Genomic DNA, 23943 nt, shown 5'->3' with positions numbered 1-23943 from the left:
GTGCACGATATCAATGATACTGACCTCTTGTCTTTTGTCCTATTGCCAGATGCTGTCAGTAGAGGAACAAAAATAAATTGAAAACAAAAATCAGAAATCATCCCATTCCAAAATAATAAAAAGTAATTTTAATAACTTTATGGAAACCAAAATTTCGAACTACCATAAGCTTGAGAAATCAACATATTTAATATTACTGAAATATTCATATTTTTCAACATGTTGATTGCCCGGACCCTAGAAAATAGCTTGAATTTAATTTGAATGGTGTTAAATCAATGCTTTAAACCATGGATTTCATTTTGTTTATGTATATATGGTTGGTACAGATGTAGTATATTTACTGTCCACAAGGAATGTCTACCACTGCATGTATTGTTCAACAAAAACTGCTAATGTCTGCTATTCTGTTCAAACGTTACCAGGGTTACATTGTATTGCATCCGGATGTAATGCATTAATTGCTGGTCAGGAAATGTAAAAAAATGAACAGTTCATTCCACACAAGTTTGACGACTTGAAAACTATGCACGTAAAATCCTAACTCGTGTTGTTAACATTTCAGACGAATGTGCGTCGTGTATTACTTTGTCGTCTATCTCCAAAAAAGAGTATTTGAGACGTTAGGAATTAAGAGCTTTGCAATTAAAGAAGAATCCCTTTTTAAAGGGCCACTACCTTTCCGAAACGGCTTTTAATTTTTAAAATAGGAATGTAAAACGAGATCGATAATTTTGTAGAGTCGCAGAAGTTATTAACTATACGTTTACTAGCACACTTATCATCACCTTCAGAACTGTTTCATTAGAATAAATAAAATGTTAATTTTCATAACGCGGGTCGTTTTATGTTTCCCGCCGTCGTCCTAAATGCCGCGCGGTAGTTGATTATCACTGCGCCAGACGGCAAAACAGCGAAATGAATCTCCACTGTTATCGTACATTAGATAGGAAATCTTGCATATTTTTGGTGTTGTAACCTCATCTTAAGCCATCGACATATATTTTCTTTTGTTATTAATGTTTTTAAGAAACCTTTAAATTTTGCTCCGGAAAGGTAGTGGGCCTTTAAGAATTTCCTGATAAGCAACGATAATATAATACACTTCAAAATCTAATATGGTACCGACCCCATACACTAGTGTTTTAGTAATTAGTATTATGTCAAAATGATTAATTTCCAATGTCTGTCTTGATGTTTCCGAGTAAAAGAATCGCTGCAAAAGTGGAATATGCGCAAGGACTATAGTTGAAGAATTTGAAAAATAGCGGTAACAAACTTCAACTGCCAAAATCCAATAACTTGTTTACGGACAGCAAAATATGATTGCGTTTGATAGAAATGATATATCACTATAGTATTATAGCAATGCAAATTACTACATGTAGTAGTTCAAGAATTGTAGGTAGGACATTAGAATTGTACCTGCTGCCTCTTTTGCATAATCGTAAAAGGCGACTAAATTTAGTATATTTTCTCTTCTTCTTAACGTCTCCCTTGACCACATTACTTTTGGCCTTCATTTGAGCGCTCGCCCCTGCTCAGTTTACGTGGGAGTAGGAAGACTTTCAATACTACCCACAATTAAATTTGTAGCAAACCATAAACACACAAACAATGTAACTACGCGCACGACAAGCATTCGTTACCTTCTCTTCCTTAAAAGAGAAAAAAACGTCTGTTTTATTGACAACTTTCTTAAAAACAACTTGTCTGTCTTGGTAAAAACCAATATCGTTACCGATTTTGTCAGTATTATATGGCTATGGGACAGTTTGTTTTAAAAAAGTTAGAATAGCTACAGACACTGCCTTTACACAAAATACTTTGAAAAAATGAAATATATATTTTTGGCCTTCGACCCATGAACGAATCCAACAAAATATCTTCTTGACTCCTCAGTTATTCAAGTGTACGAAATGCTGCCCTGTTACAAATGTCACTGATGAAATTGCAATACTGCTACAAAGGAATATGTTTTTAAACCAGAATGCCAGAAGGTGGAAAAGATCTTCCAAGATTACTTTGCTACCACGGTGGTTATCGGTCTTGACATTAATGCTCACGGTTACAACGTTGTTCGATGATGCCATAGGCCTACTGGTATTATACGTTATAGACGGGGAACCAATTTATTTTGAATTATTGTTAATACAGTTGGTATATATTCGGTGGATAACTTGGTATGCGTGAAAAGTTCAATGAAAGATTCCGGCTGAGTAAAATACTCATCGGCTTTGAGCATGGGAAGCTTTTTTTTTAATTTTTTTTTTAATAGCAAACTCATACTCCATATTTTGAAAAGATATCTGCAGGATTTTGGAAAGTAATTATCCTAACAAATGGTATTATGGAATCAAAAGAAGAACCAGTAACACAATGTTCTTTGTTTGAAAGAAAGACATTTTGAATAGTCTAATAGAAATGTGTTTTTATTACAAGTGTAAGGTCAAAGAGGCAAAACTGGAATAGAAAGGGATGGTATATACTTGTGTAGTTTGTACTGCAAAAATATCTTAAAATGATAAGGATCTGTAACAAATTTTGGTAAATCTTGAGCACAATAGATTTTATAGGCCGTGAAATAAAGCAGTATCAAAATGGGATACCACAGGGTTCCAATTTGGGTCCGTACTATTTTTGTTTATCTTCTTGATACAAGAAAATAACGTTTTTTTATTATGGGAAGTAGCAGGGTTCACTGTCTTTTTTTCAATTAATGTATGGAATACATTAAGAATGGTTTTAGAATATGGGTAGGCCTACAATAAAGTTCTGTGTCCAATCATTTTCATACTAGAAAATATTGTTAGATAAATTGCAATAAACGCGACAATTAGGGTGTTTATTAAATAACATTTTTGTTCTGTGGATGATCACTGATTACATGTTGTTGTTTCTTGTAGTGACTATTTGGCATTTTGATGTTATAACCAGTTCAAATCAGTTTGCGAAATGAAATTCGTTATTACAGAGATTTAGATTTTTAAAACTAATTTTTTTATTTTCCTCTTTAAAAATATACCATATAAGTCCTTAATTAAAAGTATAAAAGTGGACACAAAGATAGTCCTTAATGAAAAGTATAAAAGTGGACACAAAGATATTAGTATGATTTTGTTAGGCTATGTACTAAAATGTGCGAGTCAAGCTGGTGGGCGTGGCATATATAGTTAAACACGCCCCTACACATTTGCTACACGCGCGCACGATAGGTGTCGCTTTGTGGTAAACATCCGTTTCCAGACGAAGTGAAATACCGCGGGATGCAACTGGACTAGGTGCGCTATATAACTGAACAGGTATGTAACTTTAACACGATAAAATGAACTAATGATTCCTTTTCTTAAACGTTTCTATGCAGACAATTCAGTAGTTTAATTTTGAACGTTTGTTTTTAAACGAGAGAGACGAAAATATATGCATGCTTCCAACGACATTTTATGTCTCACCGGGTTACCTATTTATAAATTACTGAAGAGCAACTCCGATACTTTCGTTTTTGCTTTGAAGATCTATGATGCAGACATCACAACTAACTGTCTGCAAAAAAACTGAAATGATAACATAGTTTTCGATCTTGTAACAAATGTTCACACCTTGAAATAATTAGTTTTTTTTTACCTTTACCTGTAGATTTTCTCATTACTTGTTCATGTCTCGTCTTGTCGCGAGTCAACAAGTTACAACGTACCGTTACTTTAATCAAACTACTGAAAGGGACAGTTCACATTAAACAATGCTTGTGTGATAAATGAAAGTTGGTCTGAACGTTCATGTGTGCAAATTGTTGTGTGAATGACACAAAAACTAAGTACTTTAGATCAATGTTTGGGATATTTATATATAAAGGTTGACTAAAGGTTAATTACTTATAATTAATGTTATTTACTGAAAAAATAAGGCTTGACAATTATGAAAAAGACTATATACACAGTACTAGTTCAGAGGCAGATATAGAAAAGTAAACAAGATAAGCTTTTATAATCTGTAATACTTTCAATTGTATTTGAATATAGTTTTCCCCTTTATTGATTTATTCACTATATATTATATTGAATTCAATGTTTATTGTTCAAAGTACATTTCTTTTAACTCTGCAATAAATCATACCCATCAATGCAACCATGGTCTGAGGTATAAATAAATACTTGAACTTCTCTTTGATAAGCTAAAAATAATAAACATAATGTAACCCTAGCTATACATAGAAATAACATCAATTATAAACATTATTCATAGCTGAATTGGAATTATTGACATTGTAGGTTTATCTGTTGAAAACATTGAGCTTAAATGTAATTATGAAAACACATAACAAAGGAAAGTTATAGACAAAAATAGAGCTTCCTGAAAAGTATAAAATATATGAAGAACCAAGGCTCCCTGAAGAGCAAGCATGCTTTATTTCTTAATAGCACTGATGGCTATTGTTGAAATAATTTCAAATAAAATTCATCGCAAATTAAACCTATCCGTTAGTGTTTTGAATTATTAAACTTTAAGCGGTACACTATTATTTTTTCTCTGAAGCCATTGAATTGCTGTGTTTTTCCAAAACAATAATTAAAGTTTTATAAGGTTTTATATAACTTTTTTGCTGCTTAGGTAGTAGCATGAGTGTACATGTCTCCCAAACAGCTATTTAATGTTAGATATTTATGTGGGTGCAGGGAACATTTTAGAAAGTTTATGGTTGACATTTAGAAAGTTTTTATCTGGAAGCACTACAGGGCTAATACACAATGAGGTTGGCACTCTGAGCGGGTACTAATGATATTTGTTTAAGTCCTTGACACAACCAATACCTGACTGACACCCCTTGAATAACTTCACACAAACCATGCACAGGTAATACACAGACTGTATTGAGGACACTTAAATGTTTATTCTCTTCAGATAAATGTCCAGCTTTGGATTTCAGAATGATATCTATACAACTGTTTTATCATGAAAGAAAAATTATCATGACAAATTAATTTCCTTTATGTTATCCCCACAGACTGCATATACTTTGGTTAAATGGTTTGAAAACTGTTTGTAGTAGAGATATGGTATATTATAAGTTAAGTAGGATGTAAGTTAGGTATATATGGAGTGCCAGACACGAAAACAGTTTTCTAAGTGGTAATGTTTTCGTGTTTGTGTCTTGCTAACTGTCAAAATATTAATTTGTGGATAATTAGGAAAATTAGTGTTTGCTCATTCGTAAATACGGAAAATTTTCATTGGAACTACATTTTGTAGTTTACAATGGAAAAGCATTTTTTCTTGCCTATTTAAAGGGAAAATTCACTCAGGCTAATTCTTTTACATAACCAAGAAGCAAAATATGGCATAAATGTGTTGTTCTACATTTCTTATGAAACATATAACATAAAATATTGACAAATTCCACGTCATTGTTTAGTATTTTAATAAATATCGTTGAAATACAAATCGTTGATCAATACGATTAAGCAGGTACAATATGGACGCTGTACCCAAACCAAGCAAATTAAAAGTCACGTACGTTAAACAAATAAACTACATAATCACTGAGAAGGTGATAAAATGATTTTTATGCAAGACAATTCACCTAATAAGGTAAACACACTACTGTCAGAGCGATTTGAGCAGTTCTAGACAAAAGTTGCATTACTCTACGAGCAAGGGAAAGGGTTCGGCATACAAGAAGTTAGACCACAATGTGTAATGGTGGACAGCGAGCGAGTTTGAACATCTACACACATGTCACCACCATGGGCTTTTAAGGCATATCACAGTAAAACCGACTGATCTAATGTGCATTAGAACTGGTTTTTTCCGATATATGTACAAATTTTAATGTTCTCTTAGACTGAATTGTCCCTTTCATTTTCAAAACAGAATTTAGATTATTTTTAAACAAAATCATCAAGTTATTTTGTTATTGAGAATGGTCAATAAATCTTGTTTGTTACCTTACATTGTTGTTACCAAGAGAACAATAGATATATCTGATATGTATAAACAGTAGCTAGAACAGAGGTCCATTGTTGTGATGCTGATTGACTAGTACCTGTGTAAAGTCACACGGATATGATATGATGACAATACCTTTTCATGAGTTTGAAATTAGCCTAGTCTTGTTTAGATGACTAATTATAAGGCATGTGTTTCCATGTTTCTAGGCTAACATGTACTTTTTCCTTTTTGATAATACATGAAAAATGGAGCAAACTGCAGATTATGCTACAGTTTTTTATTTTTTTTTGTTATATTTGTCTTGTCTGCCATAATGTGACATACAGTAAGTCTATTGAATTTTGTGATGTGATTATAGAAGTTCGATATTTTTCCCTCTAAAAGTTCTCCTTTCTTTCCCATCTTTCTCTTCCCTTCTGTATCATATTCCATATCCTCCTTATCTACATCTGTAGCCATTCAACCCTAGAGTGGACAAAAAGTTTTGTAAATATTTACTCTACTAAACTCTGAAGCACTACAAGGTTGTTTCCCCCATGTTGAAACCTAGAATCAGATCTTTCCTAAAGCCCAAAATTATACAGCTACCGGGGTAGTTGTTTTGGTGATTTCTAAATTTCTGGAAACAAGCTAATTATATATAAGGGCATATCTTTGAAACACTATCCTCAATGTTCTCGGGACCAGATTTCCATTTCTCTTATTAGACATTCCCATCCTTCCATATTGGTTATGTTTCCTATAAGCCTTAATTAACACCTACTATCTTATTCTCCCATTTACCACACCCATCTTCCAACATGCAATGTCTAGGTCTCCTCTCCTTCCCTTTTTACTTGACCACCACCCATCTTATCCCACCCTAGAAGATCTCAGTCATATTATTGACCTCCTTCCTCCTCCTTTCTCAACACCAGCCTCAGTCTCTGTACATTTGACTTTGTAACCCCCCTCCTATTCTGAATCTCCATCATTTTATGCCCCAATTCCATGTAAAATGTATACTTGACAGACCAAATCGTATCCACCTATCCCCCTCTCTCCTTTTTGATCCGATACCATTCTATATAAATCATTTGATAATGTTACATGTGTCTGCTAGATACTTGTTCCTTGAAGTCTCTCCATCTGGTTAGGTCCCCTTTACTGAGGTCTCTCCCCATCCTATCCCGCTCCTATACATCTAACCCCTACCTTCCTCCATCCATCATATGATACTGCCCCCTGTCCACTCAGTCCACTTGACCAGTCAGTAATGTTATTGCTTATCAAGTTTGATTGGTAAGGTGATGAAATAATTAGCTTACACAGCAGGTCCAGTCCGTTCACACTGATAATGATATATACTGTGACAGTGTTTTATACTAGAGAGGTTATCCTGCCTCATCTGGTCCAAGTTTACATGGTGTAGGGTCTGTCTACTGTAAAATAAATACACATGTGCTAGTGATAAGGCCACACCAGAAAACATCACAGAAAACATCACATTCATTAGCATGTTTCATAAATGATCATCACTCCTTAATCAGATTACTACCTAGTTATGACTTCTATATGTTTTAGTTAGGTAGTGGATATGGTATATGTACATGTCTATCATAATGACCATAATTAACACCTTGGATCCTTGAAAATTGGTTACAAAATATTTACTTTTTTGGTACATACTAGATGTAATGATGGAGTTGTGCCATGATCATGATAATGGCATGCATAGAGCTTAAATATGATTTCAAGGCCTATACAGAAATGGTAAGGGATGCTATTTACATGAAATGGAATATGGCACATTTATGTAATTTCCACAACATTAATTCATAATCTGGATAAAAAGAATGATGTGAAAGAGTGATTCTTTGACTATAACAACAGCTTGCTTTAAATTGAAGAGCATAAAATATTCTGATCAGAAATTAAACCAGGCTTTAGAATTCAGAGTTGCTCTTCTCCTTTATGATGTTATCAGGACTTTAGGGCTACAGTGCTAGTGTTCTGTACAATTTACACTACTATCCTCATGCAAACTTTAATTGTATGAACCACATTTTATGCATTTTGAACTTACAAGTAATTGGTTTTTCTGCAGTTTTTACACCTTGAGAATTTTCTATCCTGATTTGTTTAGTTTAATTTATACTTACCCAATGACATACAGTATTTACTGTACTTGGCACTCATAATGGAATATCTATCCTTGGAATATAGTGTTCTTTACCAGGTATTTATTTTGGTCTGGAGTGGATTCCAATGTAACACTTTGTATTTTGTATAATATGGTCAATTTTGAAACATATTGTTATTGTGTCATTGTGATAGTACTTTATGTAAACCTCTGATTTTCTTATGTTTCTTGAGTTTGGTTAATTTCGTTGAACATCCTAGTACCCGGGTCATTTAAGGACAGGTTTAGCAGGGAAGAAAAACTGGAATACTGGTCACGATCAGTATCCAGCAACTACATCATGTGGGATTTGAACTCAACACCCAGAGGTGGAGTGCTAGTGGTAATATCTCGCAACACCTAAACAACTTGTCCACCACCATCCCTGCATTATTCTTGACAATTTGTGAAGCCTTTCAGTATAATTAATACTTATTGTAGTAGTCAGTGAAACAACATCAAGGTCCTTGTGGTATGTTAAGTCACTTATCCACCCTGTACTTGAGGCCTACACAATCACCAGATTGTTAGTGGTTAAAATTATGCTTCATCTGCAGTTGCCGCCCTATTATGAAGTTGAATGTTCATTTTTAATAGCTATATATGTATGCATCACTTGTATTTGTCAAGAGGCACTGAACACATTTTATCTCCATTTTCTGCATCAATAGGTTACTTTTTATCAATTATAATCATGAACTATTTAATTGGTGTATTTTCCAATGATGCTAATGAGAAATTGAAAGTTTAGCTGGTGTTTGAGGTTAAAGGGAATTTTTATCACTTACATAAGCAGGATATTGGAGGCCTACATGCCATATACAGTATTTCAATGAATTGAAGGTAGCTTTCAGAAAATTTCATGGGCTGGACAAAATACAGGTGTGCCAACCTTTAAACACGCATATTTCAAAGTCGGTGGAACGCTACTAAAAGTCTTGGAGGAAGGCCAATTTATGGAAATGACTCTGCTGTTCATTTCAGTTATTTAGGTAAGCAGACTATCGTGTAAAAATACCCTTCCAAGCATACCATTTCATTGATATCTATATCATATATAGGTAAGGTGTGTACTCCGGCAGTATTGGCAAACATTCATTACCTGTGGGTTCTATGTAGGTACCTTCATGACTCCTCCAATCGAGCCAATAATGCGAAAGTGAAACTCATTGTGAGTATGACCTCTAGGCAGGTCAATATTTTGTTACCCAAATTTAGATATTATTCTTTATCATTTTCGTGTGACATTTTATCCAGCAGACGTGTTTGAATTTCTCTTTAAATTTTGCCGGTAACACAGCACCCTATATAGGTAATGTATAAGTAAGGACATGTCCGGACGTGCCCCTCACCTTACCGTCTTAGCTAACTATGTCCGCTGATAGTGCTTTATTGTTATTTAGTGCGCCACCGACTTTTACCCATTCAGGGTATTTAGACTGACCGGTCTACCAATTTACTTACAGCATAGAGAAGGGGAGTATTAAGGTGTATTTAGGACTTAAAACTCAGCAGAAACCATTATTCCATGGATGAATCGTTTATTATGTGTTGGCCGCCAATCAGGTATATATATGTGCTACAGGCGATATTGGAAATATTGCCATAAACAGGCCGCAGTGTATGTGTGTATGTATATTTTACTGTTAGTTGGGAATCAGGGTGTTTTACGTATATCTAAATTCGTTTTTATATATGTCTGTTGGACTATGTAGTATTTTTATGGTTTCATGGAGAAATAGAGAAGGAAAATTTAGAATATCTTTGATCACTATACAATTCTGTGATTTCAATATTTTGAATGCATTGAAAGGTATGCTAATGAATGATAAGAGTTGTGATACATATTGCATACATATTTATTACAAGACAACGCTATATATTTGAATGTTGAAGGAAGTACACATGTACAGATAAGATACAGGTGAGGTTTTAAATTTAAACAAATTGAAATACTGTGCAGTTGATGTCATACTTTGATTACATGAAATTGATCTTTCCTACATAGCTAGGCATCAATGGTATTTAATCATTCGATCATTTCAGAGGGTAATTTTTTATATGTTTCTTGATGAAATATCAGTAGAATATATTCGTACTCATGTTTAAAGTGCACATGATAAAACCCCACAAAAAACAGGAACCACTTCTTTACATGTATGCTACCTGTGTATGGTACCTGTGTTGTGTGATAAGATTTTGATTAAATTGTCTAGATGCCTTTGGAACAGATCATCACATACTAATTTTGAAAGTTCATGATGAATTCATTCTTTCATAAAACATTGTCCTATGAACAGTAAAACCTTGATATATAAGATGCCCAAATATGTCCAAATGTAGCCACTGAACCACATCTATAGACACAGTGGTTTGGTGATGGAATGCTTCAGTGTTCAAATGTTTTAACTTTGTGTTACATCCAAAAACAAGATATTCTACCGATTTATTTTAGTGAGTTTGAGGTAAATTATATGTAGTGACTGTGTTCAATAGGGTTGTTTGTTGATATCTTTTGACAAAATGGCAGTATAGCTCCTCAGTAAAGGGACAAAATGGCAGCTCCTGCTTATGCTAGCTCCTCGATAAAGGGACAAAATTATTGCTCCTGCTGTATGTTGGACAATATGACAGCTGATGTGTGGTAGCTCCTTATAATTAGTAAATGGACAATATGACAACTGATGTATGTTATATATGCAGTAAAAAGACAAAAACTGCTTCGATCATGTTCATAGGAGAATGGACAAAACAGCAGTTCCTACTGTATGCTAGCTCCTCAACAAAGGGACAAAATCACAGTTGCTCATCAGGGAAGGTGCAGTATGGCATCTTCTACTGCATTTTCAAAGGAAAAAGGAAAATTATTAGCTTTACTTTTAATTGCTCATAGAATAGGCAGAATGACAGCTCAAAGTATAATCTCCCTTGGAAAGAGATAAAATGGCAGCTTTTAAAGCTCAAAGTGTAATCTCCCTTGGAAAGAGATAAAATGGCAGCTTTTAATAAAGGCTTAGTGTATGTTTTAAGTAAATTATGAACGATATTGGCTAAAGAGTTAAGAATGTTTCAATAGCCATGGATGATAATTTGTTAAAAGAATTGATAGGACTACTATGTTGCAGTGATATTACTTTAGATAAATTTTTCAATTAAAGTGTATGTAAATCTGTGCCTGAGCTATCACCCTACGATCAGATCTGACTGGTACATATATATATATGGTATAAAAGACATTACTTGATGTACATTTGTTAAAAGGAAAAAGAATTGTTTAATCAGTGCAAATCTTGTAACTGATTAAAATAGTTAGATTTGCCCCCTGGTTATCACAGCCAAGAAAAATGTACACCTGTAGTTTTACCTGTAACGAGCAGGTAGAGGCGGCGCCTGTCAATGTTAATGCAGGTGTGTACAGGTAGTTTGATGAGTTAACTTCTAAAGAATAACTCAAAAGATGTCCGCAGACAGGTATGTAACACCTATATACATGTATATATTGGTGATTGTTGAGGTCAGGTACAACAATAGGTGACGGATCATCTTTTTATCCTCTTAAGGTCTAACAACAAATGTTGTTTGAAGGTGCCTAGCCGGGGCCTTACTGTCTTATGAATGTGCCTAAGTTTCTACTATATCCAGTAAATATCCTTAATGGTATATGCTATTTTAGGAATTTCAGTACTTTGGTCATGAGTGGAAAACAATTCATATTCATAACTGTGCATAACAATAGGTTATTATGATACTGTACGGCTTTACCTTATAATTTACAGGTAGAAATCCTAAACATGACCTATAACAGTGCTGCATGTGTACCTACCATTTCTTACCTTAGATGTGTCCCTAGGTGTATTTTATTGCTCACAAATATGTATAATGTAATTGATTGTGGATTTAAAATCTAGTAAACGACTTGGAATGCCTGATACCTGCGAAACTTCAGTGCACACGAAGCAGGATGTACATAAAATATGTCAGGTGCTTATCAAGCCTATCATTGATTGGATAGGCTATAAATGATGATTGACATATACAAGCATGCATGTCTTTAAATGTACCTAGTGTTATGTAAATGTAGACTAACTGGTTCAGTAATGTAATCACTGTGTTAGACCTGAACCAATGGAGTACTACATCAGACCTGTACTTGATGGTGGTTATATGATGATTATACAACATGTAATTACAGACTGTAGATGCTACATCTCCCTGTATTGCATAATTACATGCAACCCTCTATGTGTGGTTTAATTACAACCTCTAGCCTGTATGATGTAATTACAGATTACCACTTGACATGTATGATGTAATTACATGCTGCCTTTCCCTATATGGTGTTATTAAAAATAGCCTCCTACCTGTATAATGTAATTACATATTACCTCTTACCTGTATGATGTAATTACATACTATCTCCTGACCTGTATAATGTAATTAAATACTATCTCCTGACCTGTATAATGTAATTACATATTACCTCTTACCTGTATGATGTAATTACATACTATCTCCTGACCTGTATAATGTAATTACATACTATCTCCTGACCTGTATAATGTAATTAAATACTATCTCCTGACCTGTATAATGTAATTACATATTACCTCTTACCTGTATGATGTAATTACATACTATCTCCTGACCTGTATAATGTAATTACATACTATCTCCTGACCTGTATAATGTAATTACATATTACCCCTGACCTGTATTATGTAATTACAGACTATCCTTGACCTGTATAATGTAATTACATTTTACCTCTTACCTGTATGATGTAATTTTAGACTACCCCCTAACCTTTATAATGTAATTACAGATTTTGCCCCTGACATATATGATGTAATTACATGCTATCTATATCCCTGTAAGTTATAATTAAAAATAGCCTCTGACCTGTATAGTATAATTACTTATTACCTCTGACCTGTAAAATGTAATTATAGACTACCCCTGACCTGTATGATGTTATTACAAACTACCCCCTGACCTGTATGATGTAATTATAGACTATCATGACCTGTATTATGTTATTACAGACTACCCCCTGACCTGTATGATGTTATTACAGACTACCCCCTGACCTGTATGATGTAATTACAGACTACCCCCTGACCTGTATGATGTTATTAAAAACTACCCTCTGACCTGTATAATGTAATTATAGACTACCCCCTGACCTGTATGATGTAATTATAGACTACCCTGACCTGTATGATGTTATTACAAACTACCCCCACTGACCTGTATGATGTTATTACAAACTACCCCCTGACCTGTATGATGTAATGACAAACTACCCCCTGACTTGTATGATGTAATTACAGACTACCCTGACCTGTATGATGTAATGACAAACTACCCCCTGACCTGTATGATGTTATTACAAACTACCCCCTGACATGTATGATGTTATTACAGACTACCCTGACCTGTATGATGTTATTACAAACTACCCCCTGACCTGAATAATGTAATTATAGACTACCCCCTGACTTGTATGATATAATTACAAACTACCCCCTGATCTGTATGATGTAATTATAGACTACCCTCTGACCTGTATGAGGTTATTACAAACTACCCCCTGACCTATATGATGTAATTATAGACTACCCCCTGACCTGTACGATGTTATTACAAACTACCCCCTGACCTGTATGATGTAATTATAGACTACCCCCTGACCTGTATGATGTAATTACATATTACCCTTTGATCTGTATGATGTAATTACAAACTACCCCCTGACCTGTATGATGTAATTATAGACTACCCCCTGACCTGTATGATGTAATTACAAACTACCCCCCCTGACCTGTATGATGCAATTACAGACTACCCCCTGACCTGTATGATGTAATTAGATTACCCCTGACCTGTATGATGTAATTGCAGATTACCCCTTGATCTGTATGATGTAATTACAAACTATCCCCTGACCTGTATGATGTAATTATAGACTACCCCCTGACCTGTATGATGTAATTATAGACTACCCCCTGACTTGTATGATGTAATTACAGACTACCCCCTGACCTATATGATGTAATTATAGACTACCCCCTGACCTGTATGATGCAATTACAGACTACCCCCTGACCTGTATGATGTAATTAGATTACCCCTGACGTGTATGATGTAATTGCAGATTACCCCTTGATCTGTATGATGTAATTACAAACTATCCCCTGACCTGTATGATGTAATTATAGACTACCCCCTGACCTGTATGATGTAATTATAGACTACCCCCTGACTTGTATGATGTAATTACAGACTACCCCCTGACCTATATGATGCAATTATAGACTACCCCCTGACCTGTATGATGCAATTACAGACTACCCCCTGACCTGTATGATGTAATTAGATTACCCCTGACCTGTATGATGTAATTGCAGATTACCCCTTGATCTGTATGATGTAATTACAAACTATCCCCTGACCTGTATGATGTAATTATAGACTACCCCCTGACTTGTATGATGTAATTACAAACTACCCATCTGACCTGTATGATGTAATTTTAGACTATCATGAGCTGAAGAAATAATTACAAACAACTCCTGACCTGTAGGATGTAATAACATACTATGCCTGACTCATATGATGTAATTACAAAATGTCCTTGATTGTATAGTACAATTGGAAAAACAAATGTCCTTGGTCTGTTTGGTGTAATTATATTATTGACTCTCGATTCATAGGCTTGTATGATGTAGTAATGGAATGGAAAAATAAATATAGTGAGCTGTAAATTCTAGACTACTGTAGCCCCGTATAGTACAGTTATAGACAGTTCTATGCCTATATGATGCAATTACTGTTTTAGACTATACCAGTACAGACTCTGTATGACGTTATGATAGCATACCCAATACACACATGAAATAAAACCAGTTGACACTGAACTGTATGTGATGCTTTAAAATCAATATGATGCAGAATTCATGATCAGTCTGACAAAAAAAAATGTTTGTTGAAATCTATATTTACATGATTCTACATTCTGTTTTGTTTCAGATCCACGGTAACAATGTAGAATGCACCTAGGACGGATGCCATGTTGAAGAACAGAGGGGAGAGGCAGTGTTTGTAACACTCATTGACCTGTACATATCACAATGGCAGAGAGAAGGAACTCCGGGTCACTGTCCTCACTAGGGGGGATGTCTCCTCGGGACAGCTCTGGCCCAACCACTCCCCGGGGCGGCATCGGGGGAAAGGGCATACAAATGCAGATTCAGCAATTAGCAAGTAAGTCATGTTTTCGCCCAAAAGAAACAACCTTGAAACACAATGTATACTAACTTGTCCAAGATACCTTGGATAACCCATTTGGGAACATTGTCTTCTCTTCTGAGGCTCTGATAACCATTTAGGGACTTCTACTCTATTGAGGGTTAGATAACCTATTTGAAAACATTGTCTTCTCTTCTGAGGGTCTGATAACCATTTAGGGACTTTTACCCTTTTGAGGGTTGGATAACCCATTTAGGGACGGCTACTCTTCTGAGGATTTGAGGACAGTACCTACTCTTCTGAGATTCTTTAGCCTGGTAAATGTATCACATTGAGGGGCCATGTCTAGGTATCAGGCCTGATGCATCTTTATTTGATAACATGGACTTGGTCACTTAGGAGTCTTGAATGAGGGTCTCTTGTATAAGGGGCATGGGGAAATGTCTGAAGGGGCTGTTACTGTGAAACTCATTTGGGGTACCTTGAATGGGAGACTTACTTTAGGTGGTCTTGACTGTAGCTGGTCTGAGGGGTCAAGGATGGGAAACTCACATTAGGGTTTTTGACTTTGGGGGCAAGGTTGGAAAACTTGTCATTGGGGCCTTGAGTGGGTATATGGCCTGTTAATTTCAATGGGTAAACATGCTTCAGAAACCTGATTGACTGATAGAACATTTAGGTTTAGGCAGATTTTCTCTTTATAAATATCTGCACAGTGATTGTCATGTGTGCAAGAGTAGGGGTTCCAGCGGCATTGCTCAAAGCTGAGGAAATATCTGATGATCCAGGTTGATATCTTAGATCAAGATATAAATCAATTGGATTTAGAAAACTAAAAGAGCCCAATTCCGTGATTTTGGACTTTGAACTCTCTATGACAGTTTTCCTTTAGATAGGATAGTTTTTAAAAAAAGTAGTCTACTCCGATAAATCTTCCATGATCCCTGAGGAATGTCGGACAGCTTCTGTGAATTTTAATTTTGTCGACCATTCCCTGGTGCTATTGACGTGGTATAATGGTAGGGTAGACGTCACACAGGTGTGTGTACCTGCTATAAAAGGCCTGTTGACATGTAGGTAATGATTCTGTATACTTTTATTACCAGTCTTTACGATTTACTACCTGTCGGGTCTATCTCCAACCGCACAAATATTGGATCGCTCAAGTCATTCTATGTCGGCTTTATATGACACTTATATAAATACCTCCTATGTATTATATTCGAGGAAATGAGTTTGATATTTGTCCAAGTTTGAAAATGGTTGTGAATTTCAAATTGTAAATGTCATCATGAGTTTATTATGAAGAACATGGTTTTGACGTTTGTATGTTCTGTTTTGAGCCAGGAAGAGAGACCTCCCAGATTGCAGATAAATCCTTTAACACCAGAGATACATTTGATTTCTAATCCCTCCCGCCATGAAATGGGGAGTTGGGGTGAGGGGTGGTACTGTAAATAGAATCTTTGGGGTGAGACAGCAGAATCTCAACCCGAGGGGTAAGATTCTTCAGTTGTTAAACACAAGACTTTGCTGAGTGTTCGACAGCTTAAGAATCTTATATCAAGAGTTGAGATCTTTTGTCTCACCCAAAGGGTGTGAATGATTCTTCTTGTCTTACTTAACTTCTGCACCACTTTGTGTCTCTAAAAATGACATGTTAGCAATGTAAGCAAGGATGATGTGACCTGAATGAATTGCATTGTTGTCCTGACGTCATGCTACTGTCACAACATACAACGTTGAGAATGTACAAAAATCTTGTGTATCTTGTCTTTACCCTAGGGTGATAGAAAAATCTCACACCAGTAAAATGTGGTTATCCCAGTCCTGAGTAAGAGAAAATATAGTGTTACCCATGTCCATCCTATTCCATCCTGTATGTTCCTACTTGCATTTGTGAGTATCAAAGCTTTTTGATTTGTTTAAATCAATGTCCTTGACCTACTGTCAAGTTTACAGGATTGAACTAAAAAGTTAGAAACTTAATGTCAAACAGTTGGTCCTACTATAGGCCTGATAAGGTATGTAGTTATTGTTGTATATCCATATGAGATCTTGCATTAGGGGCCACAGAGACCTGAGTTATTAAGGTGTTTCAACATATGTATAACCATGCACTAGTCCTTCACCTAAGGTTTGCAAGTTTGAAACCCTGTGAGGCCAGGTTCAAAAAGTAGGTTTGTGTGTTTTCTTTGAATACTCTGGATTTCTTTCACTTTCTTAACCTGGAATTAATATATCCTATCATACATAAAGAGTCCAATAGTCTATATGATGTCTTCAGTCTGGTTCCTTACATAGTTCCTGTCTAAATAACGAAACTCAATTTTTTTATCTTCCTATTTTAAGTGTTTAAAAGACCAAAGAACTCTGTTTACATCACTGAAGTAGTTACAGTGTTCAAAAGCTAAAATATGTCCTTAAGAATGCATTCAAGTTTCTAATGAAATGTGAATGCAGACTGTTGACAGTACATTTCTATAAAATGTACAATTCATTTACGTAGGATGTGTTGTTAGCCATTTTGTCATCAGTCATCATGGTGAATTGGAGGTGTTCAATCGGCAGCAGTTCATGCAACATCTGTCTAACATTGATGGAATGTGTTAATGGCACATTAATGTCGGCAGGGAAGCTTGGTGTTGCTAGGATACCAGTAATAATGCGGCAGACATCCTGCTAGTAAATGTGTATTAAGTGTGGAGTACAGATAGATACTGCTCCTCATTCTAGACAATCAATTTTACCTGCATTGATTAACTTTGGAATTGTCATGGTAATTTTATTCGTGGGACTGTTTGTTTTTTCTGAGTGTTGTTGATGCATGTGTGAATTTACATTGTAGAAATTTCTGCATTGGTGCAATTCATTTGCTGATACATCTTATATTTACCTTTTTTGTATGCATGGGCATAAGGATTCAAGTTTAATACTTCATAGGTTTCTTGTAAAAGGATTCTTAAAGTAAAAAAGAAAATCTTTGAAGTCTGAAATGTCCTTAACTATAGTTTTGATGTCTCTGACATAACCAAATTGTGGCAATTATCTTCTTTGATAAGAGTTTGATAAGAGATCTGCGTTTTTTTGTGACACTTGTGTCGAGTACATTTGTTCTCCGTGCTTTGTCTGCCACTTTCCCCATAAAAACTCATTGCATTTTGAGCTTTGGTGTGAAATATTATAACCTAAATGAGATTTTATATTCTGTAAAAACTATGTCTTTTTCCTTACGAAAAGAGACTGTCTAAGTCAAACTTTAATATCTTGATCTTTCCATTAGAATGATCAGGATTAAATTAAAGCGTCCACAAGTAAAGTAACTTTACAGTGACAAAAAAAACGTGTGTAAGTGTAGTTCCCCTATAAATCTTATAAAAATGATGTGATCAAAAGATAATTGCAAGATGATTTGAAAACTTTTGATATCGTGTAATTTAGAATGAGCTATACATAACTATATATGTCATATTCTGACCAATCAACACTCTATAAAACTGATCCCTTCCTTTTCGGATACACAAATTTATAAAGGATACCAGACATGTCATAAAGTTATTAGAACTAGATGTATTTATAATGGCTTTTTATCTTGATAGCCATAACACATTAGTTGTTCATGTGTAAGGTTTCTGGTTGTCTGAGGTTCAACTTGATGATTTGCATTATGGATTGGCATGAATGGAATTGTCTTGTAAATTTCCTTTCTTTTTGGGTAGAATATGAAAATACTCTATTTCCAATTGAAAACTAATGGTTATGGATTCGTTACTAACCAGTATCTCATCATATATAGCAACAGGAGAAAAAGAGAAATCATTCATTAGCATTGATGAGAACAATTACCCTTGATTGATTAAATACCCAAGTAACAGTTCAGTCCTCCAGGCCTATTGTCAATCTGATATTTTATTTATACATGGTATTAAAGCATAGCTGTCGGCTGGATTGAAAATCCAATAAATTCTGCAAAGATATATATGAGTAAAACATTATTCCTGTTGATACTGCGGACGGCTTCAATCTAAACGTCAACAGTCTCTGTCGATTTGGTTGTTGTTAAATACAGTCATTAATCTTTAATTTTGAACAATAGTGTACCAATATTTGGTCAATGTGCTGAGGTATGTGATTCTGTTTAGCAGAGTTAGATATGTAGGTCGATAGATTAATAAACCTGTGTATAATTTAGAACTAGTTAGGTTCAACAAAAAAAAATTTAAAAATAGAAAAATCTGAATCATAGATGGGTTTGGACTGTTATAATATAGAATTTACCAGGATTTTTGAAAAATATTACTTAAGAAATACACAAAAATATACGACCAGGCTTTCAAATGATTCTTCCTGTTATTTAGATGGTAGTAGTTTCAGCATTTTATGCTAACAATACGTTCTGAAGCCTATATGTAGGGAATACACATGTAGGTCCTAACTTACAAATTACATGTCTTGACTCGCTGGGTGAAAGGGAGGGAAACCACATTATAGGGTTAGGGTTAAACGGTGGAAAATTAACTGTAAATCACAACGTATTACATTTCTATTATGACAGGTATGATTACACTATCGTTTTACCATAATGTCTTTTGTGAAAATTTGAGTCAAACTTAAAGAAGGGCTTAAATTTACTAAAGAAGCCTGTTTTAATGGATGGTCATAATATAAGCATTTTGGTTAAATTTCATAAACCTGTAAATATAAAATTAGTTTGATTTTGCTGCAGATCTTGAGATTGTAAGATAATCTAAAGAAAGTTTATCACCAGAATAGTACACAATACTTTCGGATTAAATCACATATACACATGTATATCAAGGTTATGGTTTACACTTGAAAACTTTGTATTTTGTAATTATCTAAATAAATAGCAATTTTCGTTTTTGGTTAGGCTGTATGAGTTATAGAAGGTTATGTCTTTTGTGTCACATTTGTAACCAACTTAGATTTTGGATGACATTTTAGCACCGCTGTGCCCGAGTGGTTAAGAAGTCCCAACAAATTATGACAAGTCGCCTCCATCTTTGGATTGGGGGTTTGAATCCCATGTGGATCTGTTGATAGATACTGACCAATGACCGGTATTTTTCCTACGGGTATTCCGGGTATGCCGCCGGCTTTCCTCCACCATAGAAACCTAGCATTATTAGACTTATTAGAACTGAATAGGGTGATTAATCTAAGGAGACAGCATAGAGACCTTAATTAAGGTAAAGATTTACAGGTCATAGAGACCTTAATTAAGATGAAGATTTATGAAAGATTATGGTGTTAAAATACTAGAAATTTTACTGAAAAAATATTTAAATTAGAGACATTCATGTGCTTATAAAATGCAGGGATGTGTATGGTATTGGTGCTTGGAATTATCCCACCTCTTAATTTAACAATGCTGTATTACCAGCAGACTATGACAGTATACAAAGCACCTTCCCTTCCTTAATTTACTGATTGAACAGATGACCTGACTATGATAGAGACCAGGTAGCTGTCATATATAATTTGTTTCAACCAACAGCCTATGTATGTTTCCAAAGAATTTTGGCTTAATTGAATGATAAAAACCATATGTTTTATACAGGTATTTATTTTATATCATAAAACCATCCAGTCCACACTGCTTGCTTCTTTTAATATATCACTCTTTTCTTGTATTGGGCTTCAGCCGGACCAATGTGTAATTTAGTAGTCAGCAATGCTTTAATCTGCTCAGTATATAAAAGGGGGACAACTCTGGTAGGCTTGTGATACACAGTTCATAAAACACACACAAAACAGCATTTTTTTCTCCTCAAAAATCTGTTATATACTCATGATAAACAATCCACAAAGAATAAAAAATAAAGGTATTTTTGGTAGTTTGGTGTTTTGATAGAAGTTCATGAATATTTTTAAGTTGTTTGATTTATGATAAATAACTTGTATATATGACGTGCATTTTTTGTAGTTATCAATGTAATTATGAATATACATTAAAACAGTCCCATCACCTGTAACTATGGTTTTATATTTTTATATTGTACTTATCCCTCAGTGGTAATTGGAAATGGTTTGTGGTGGTTGGTCAGTAGGAAATTATCAATAGGCTTATCACAAATTCTATAGCGTGGCCTATCAATAACATTCACAAAGCTATATAAGTGTACTCAAATGCCTGATTCAATTTACTCCAATTTGTATAGGGATGAAAACTAGTGAGTACATCAATAGTGGAATGGAATTTTCAGAAAGCATTGCAGTGGGAAAAAGTTAAAGTTTGGTATAATGTAATATATAAGCTGTATTTATAATAATGTATTTATGGAATGATAAAGTTTGACCATTTCTACACAAAAGCTATTCTATTTATTCCTTGAGTCGGGGAGACTGTCCTAAAATTGGAAAAACTTGGTTTATTACATTTAACAGCCAGGGACATTTAAGGCCATGTCAGGTTAGGGAGGTGGAGTAAAGCCATAGTACCTGGAGAAAAATCATTAAAACAGGCATTACCTGATAAAACTTGTTTGCAATTTACTGGTTTAGAAAAATATCATTGGTAGGATTTGAGATCTCACCTTTGCTCTTACTGACTCTGATAGCCCCACAGGGCTAACTTTCGTACTTTAAGGGACCGCTTCAAAATATTATTTTTAATAATTCTAAGCTTTGAATGGCTTGTTCTTTCTGGACTGGCTGAGTGATATGTCCATTAGGTTCAAAAGGACCGACCTCTGTAAGATTAGACTGTGGTGTTAACTGTGGTAATTTCACTGTCAATGTTTTCATACAAAACATCATCAGATTTTGGACTTAAAACAAAATTATCCTGAAGCATTTTGAAGTAAAAGACATCGATTGTTGTGTATAGATAATGGGCGTGGCCCATTACTGGGTGGAGGGAACAAAAGGGAAACAGATGTTTACATAAAAATTCTCTTTAGTTTTTCTATGCATGCTATAAAGAGATTTAAAACTAGTTTGGTTTGGGATATTAGGCTGAAAACTAAATGGTGAATTATTGGATTGTGTGGCCACAAGTTTCCATGGAACAGAAAAAGGGAGATATTTTAATTTAAGAAAAAGGAAATATTTTAAGTTTACTAGCATTACATCGGGAGCCTCTGAGATAAGCCCCTAGGTCCTTTCCGACCCCTAGAATAGGCTCCTAGGTCCTGTCCAACCCACATGGTACTCTAGGTCATATCTGGCCCCAGGAATATAACCTAGGTCCTGTCTGGCCCATGGGGTAGGCTGCTAGGTCTTCTCTTACCCCTTTGATAGGCACCTTGGCTCTGCCTGACCCCTGGGATATAGGTCCCCAGGTCCTGCCTGGCTCTAGGATGGACCCCTGGGATAATCCCTTGGGTCCTCCGGGATCCCCTATCCTCGGGCCTGGAGGTCCCAGCTGTGTCTTGTATTGACATATCTAGAAGTTATTGCTTTATTATAACTGTAAAACAGTAAAAATTAGTATTTTACAGCTGCATAACTTTTATATAACCTCCAAGCATTTGAAATGAAAACATTACGGTTATTTAACCTTATATGTTATTACATGTTTGAACTTGTTTACCATGTAGGTATATACACACACATACCTTAGTAGCTAGGACAGTTTTGTGCTCATAAACTGGCCGATTTCTTTGATCAGAAAATCAGGGTAGATATTGAACTTGAAGTAGATCAATACATGTATGTCAAGACTCTAGCAGATTTATGTAATCTAGAGACATAAACAAGCAGCTTTGTTGTATATAAATAGATATAAACATGACAGTGTATGGATTTAGAGGGCATGAAAATATTTATGTTATAATAAGTAATTGTTTGGATTAGTGACGTTTGATTTACTTAATGTGTCTGGTTAGGATGACCAGAATGTTAAGTATCAAATTTCAAGAGACACTGGCACTTGAATAAAGGCGACAGAAAATTTGATAACAAAGTATTTATGTATAATAATTTTCGAAATAAATTAAAGATGTGTACATCCCTAAATAATCATCTCACTTGTAGTGTAAAAGTATAACACTGAGTTTATCCACAAATTGTCTCCCTTAATTGTTACATTTATCCTCGAATAACTATACAATATAAAATATTTATGTTAAAATTATCTTGGAAGTTATTAACATTATACCTTGGAAGTGCTTACTTAAGAATGATTTTAGCTTGTGCTATTTAAGGATTTGGTTTGGTTTAATCTTTATTTTTATCAACAACCAAGGTCATTTAAGGACATGCCAGGGTTTATAGATGAAGGAAAGTTGAGTACCAGGAGAAAAACCACCAACCAGCGTTCAGTACCTTGTAACTGCCATATATGGGATTCCAACTCGCGAGCAAGAGGTTAAGTGCTTGTAGTAATATATGAAAACACCACTTGGTCATCATGGCCTCTGCTATTTTAGGAAATCAATGATTTATTTGCCTGGGCTTATTTGCTGAAATGTAGTCTATTTGCAGACAATATTTACATATATATAGGAAACATGCACATGTGCAAATATTGACATTATGAGGCCTGTTTTACAACACATGCAGTTCATTGAATCAATGTTTCTATTTTTTTGAACTCAACAATAAGATGCAGTTGTTTACCTTTT

General features: G+C 34.9%; 1 protein-coding gene across 14 annotated transcripts in view; it reads left to right on the top strand.

Moving 5' to 3' along the window:
* Positions 1 to 3178: 3178 nt before the first annotated feature.
* LOC138318562 (muscle-specific protein 300 kDa-like) overlaps positions 3179 to 23943 on the top strand; it is a 197561-nt gene continuing 176796 nt past the window's right edge. For 10 of the 14 annotated variants that reach the window (XM_069261040.1, XM_069261038.1, XM_069261045.1 and 7 more), the window contains exons 1-2: positions 3179 to 3302; positions 15137 to 15370. In XM_069261040.1, the coding sequence (XP_069117141.1) occupies positions 15238 to 15370 (133 nt within the window). In that variant the 5' untranslated portion in view covers positions 3179 to 3302; positions 15137 to 15237. Of the gene's footprint in view, positions 3303 to 9170; positions 9279 to 9504; positions 9674 to 11563; positions 11579 to 15136; positions 15371 to 23943 lie in introns of those variants that run through there. The other 4 variants (XM_069261032.1, XM_069261046.1, XM_069261033.1 and 1 more) reach the window with 3 other exon arrangements.

This window comes from Argopecten irradians, chromosome 3 (genome assembly GCF_041381155.1).
Source record: "Argopecten irradians isolate NY chromosome 3, Ai_NY, whole genome shotgun sequence".
In the NCBI taxonomy this organism is placed as follows: domain Eukaryota; kingdom Metazoa; phylum Mollusca; class Bivalvia; order Pectinida; family Pectinidae; genus Argopecten; species Argopecten irradians.
The sequence above is the reverse complement of the archived record's forward strand: the minus strand, read 5'-3'. Positions and strand labels throughout refer to the sequence as shown.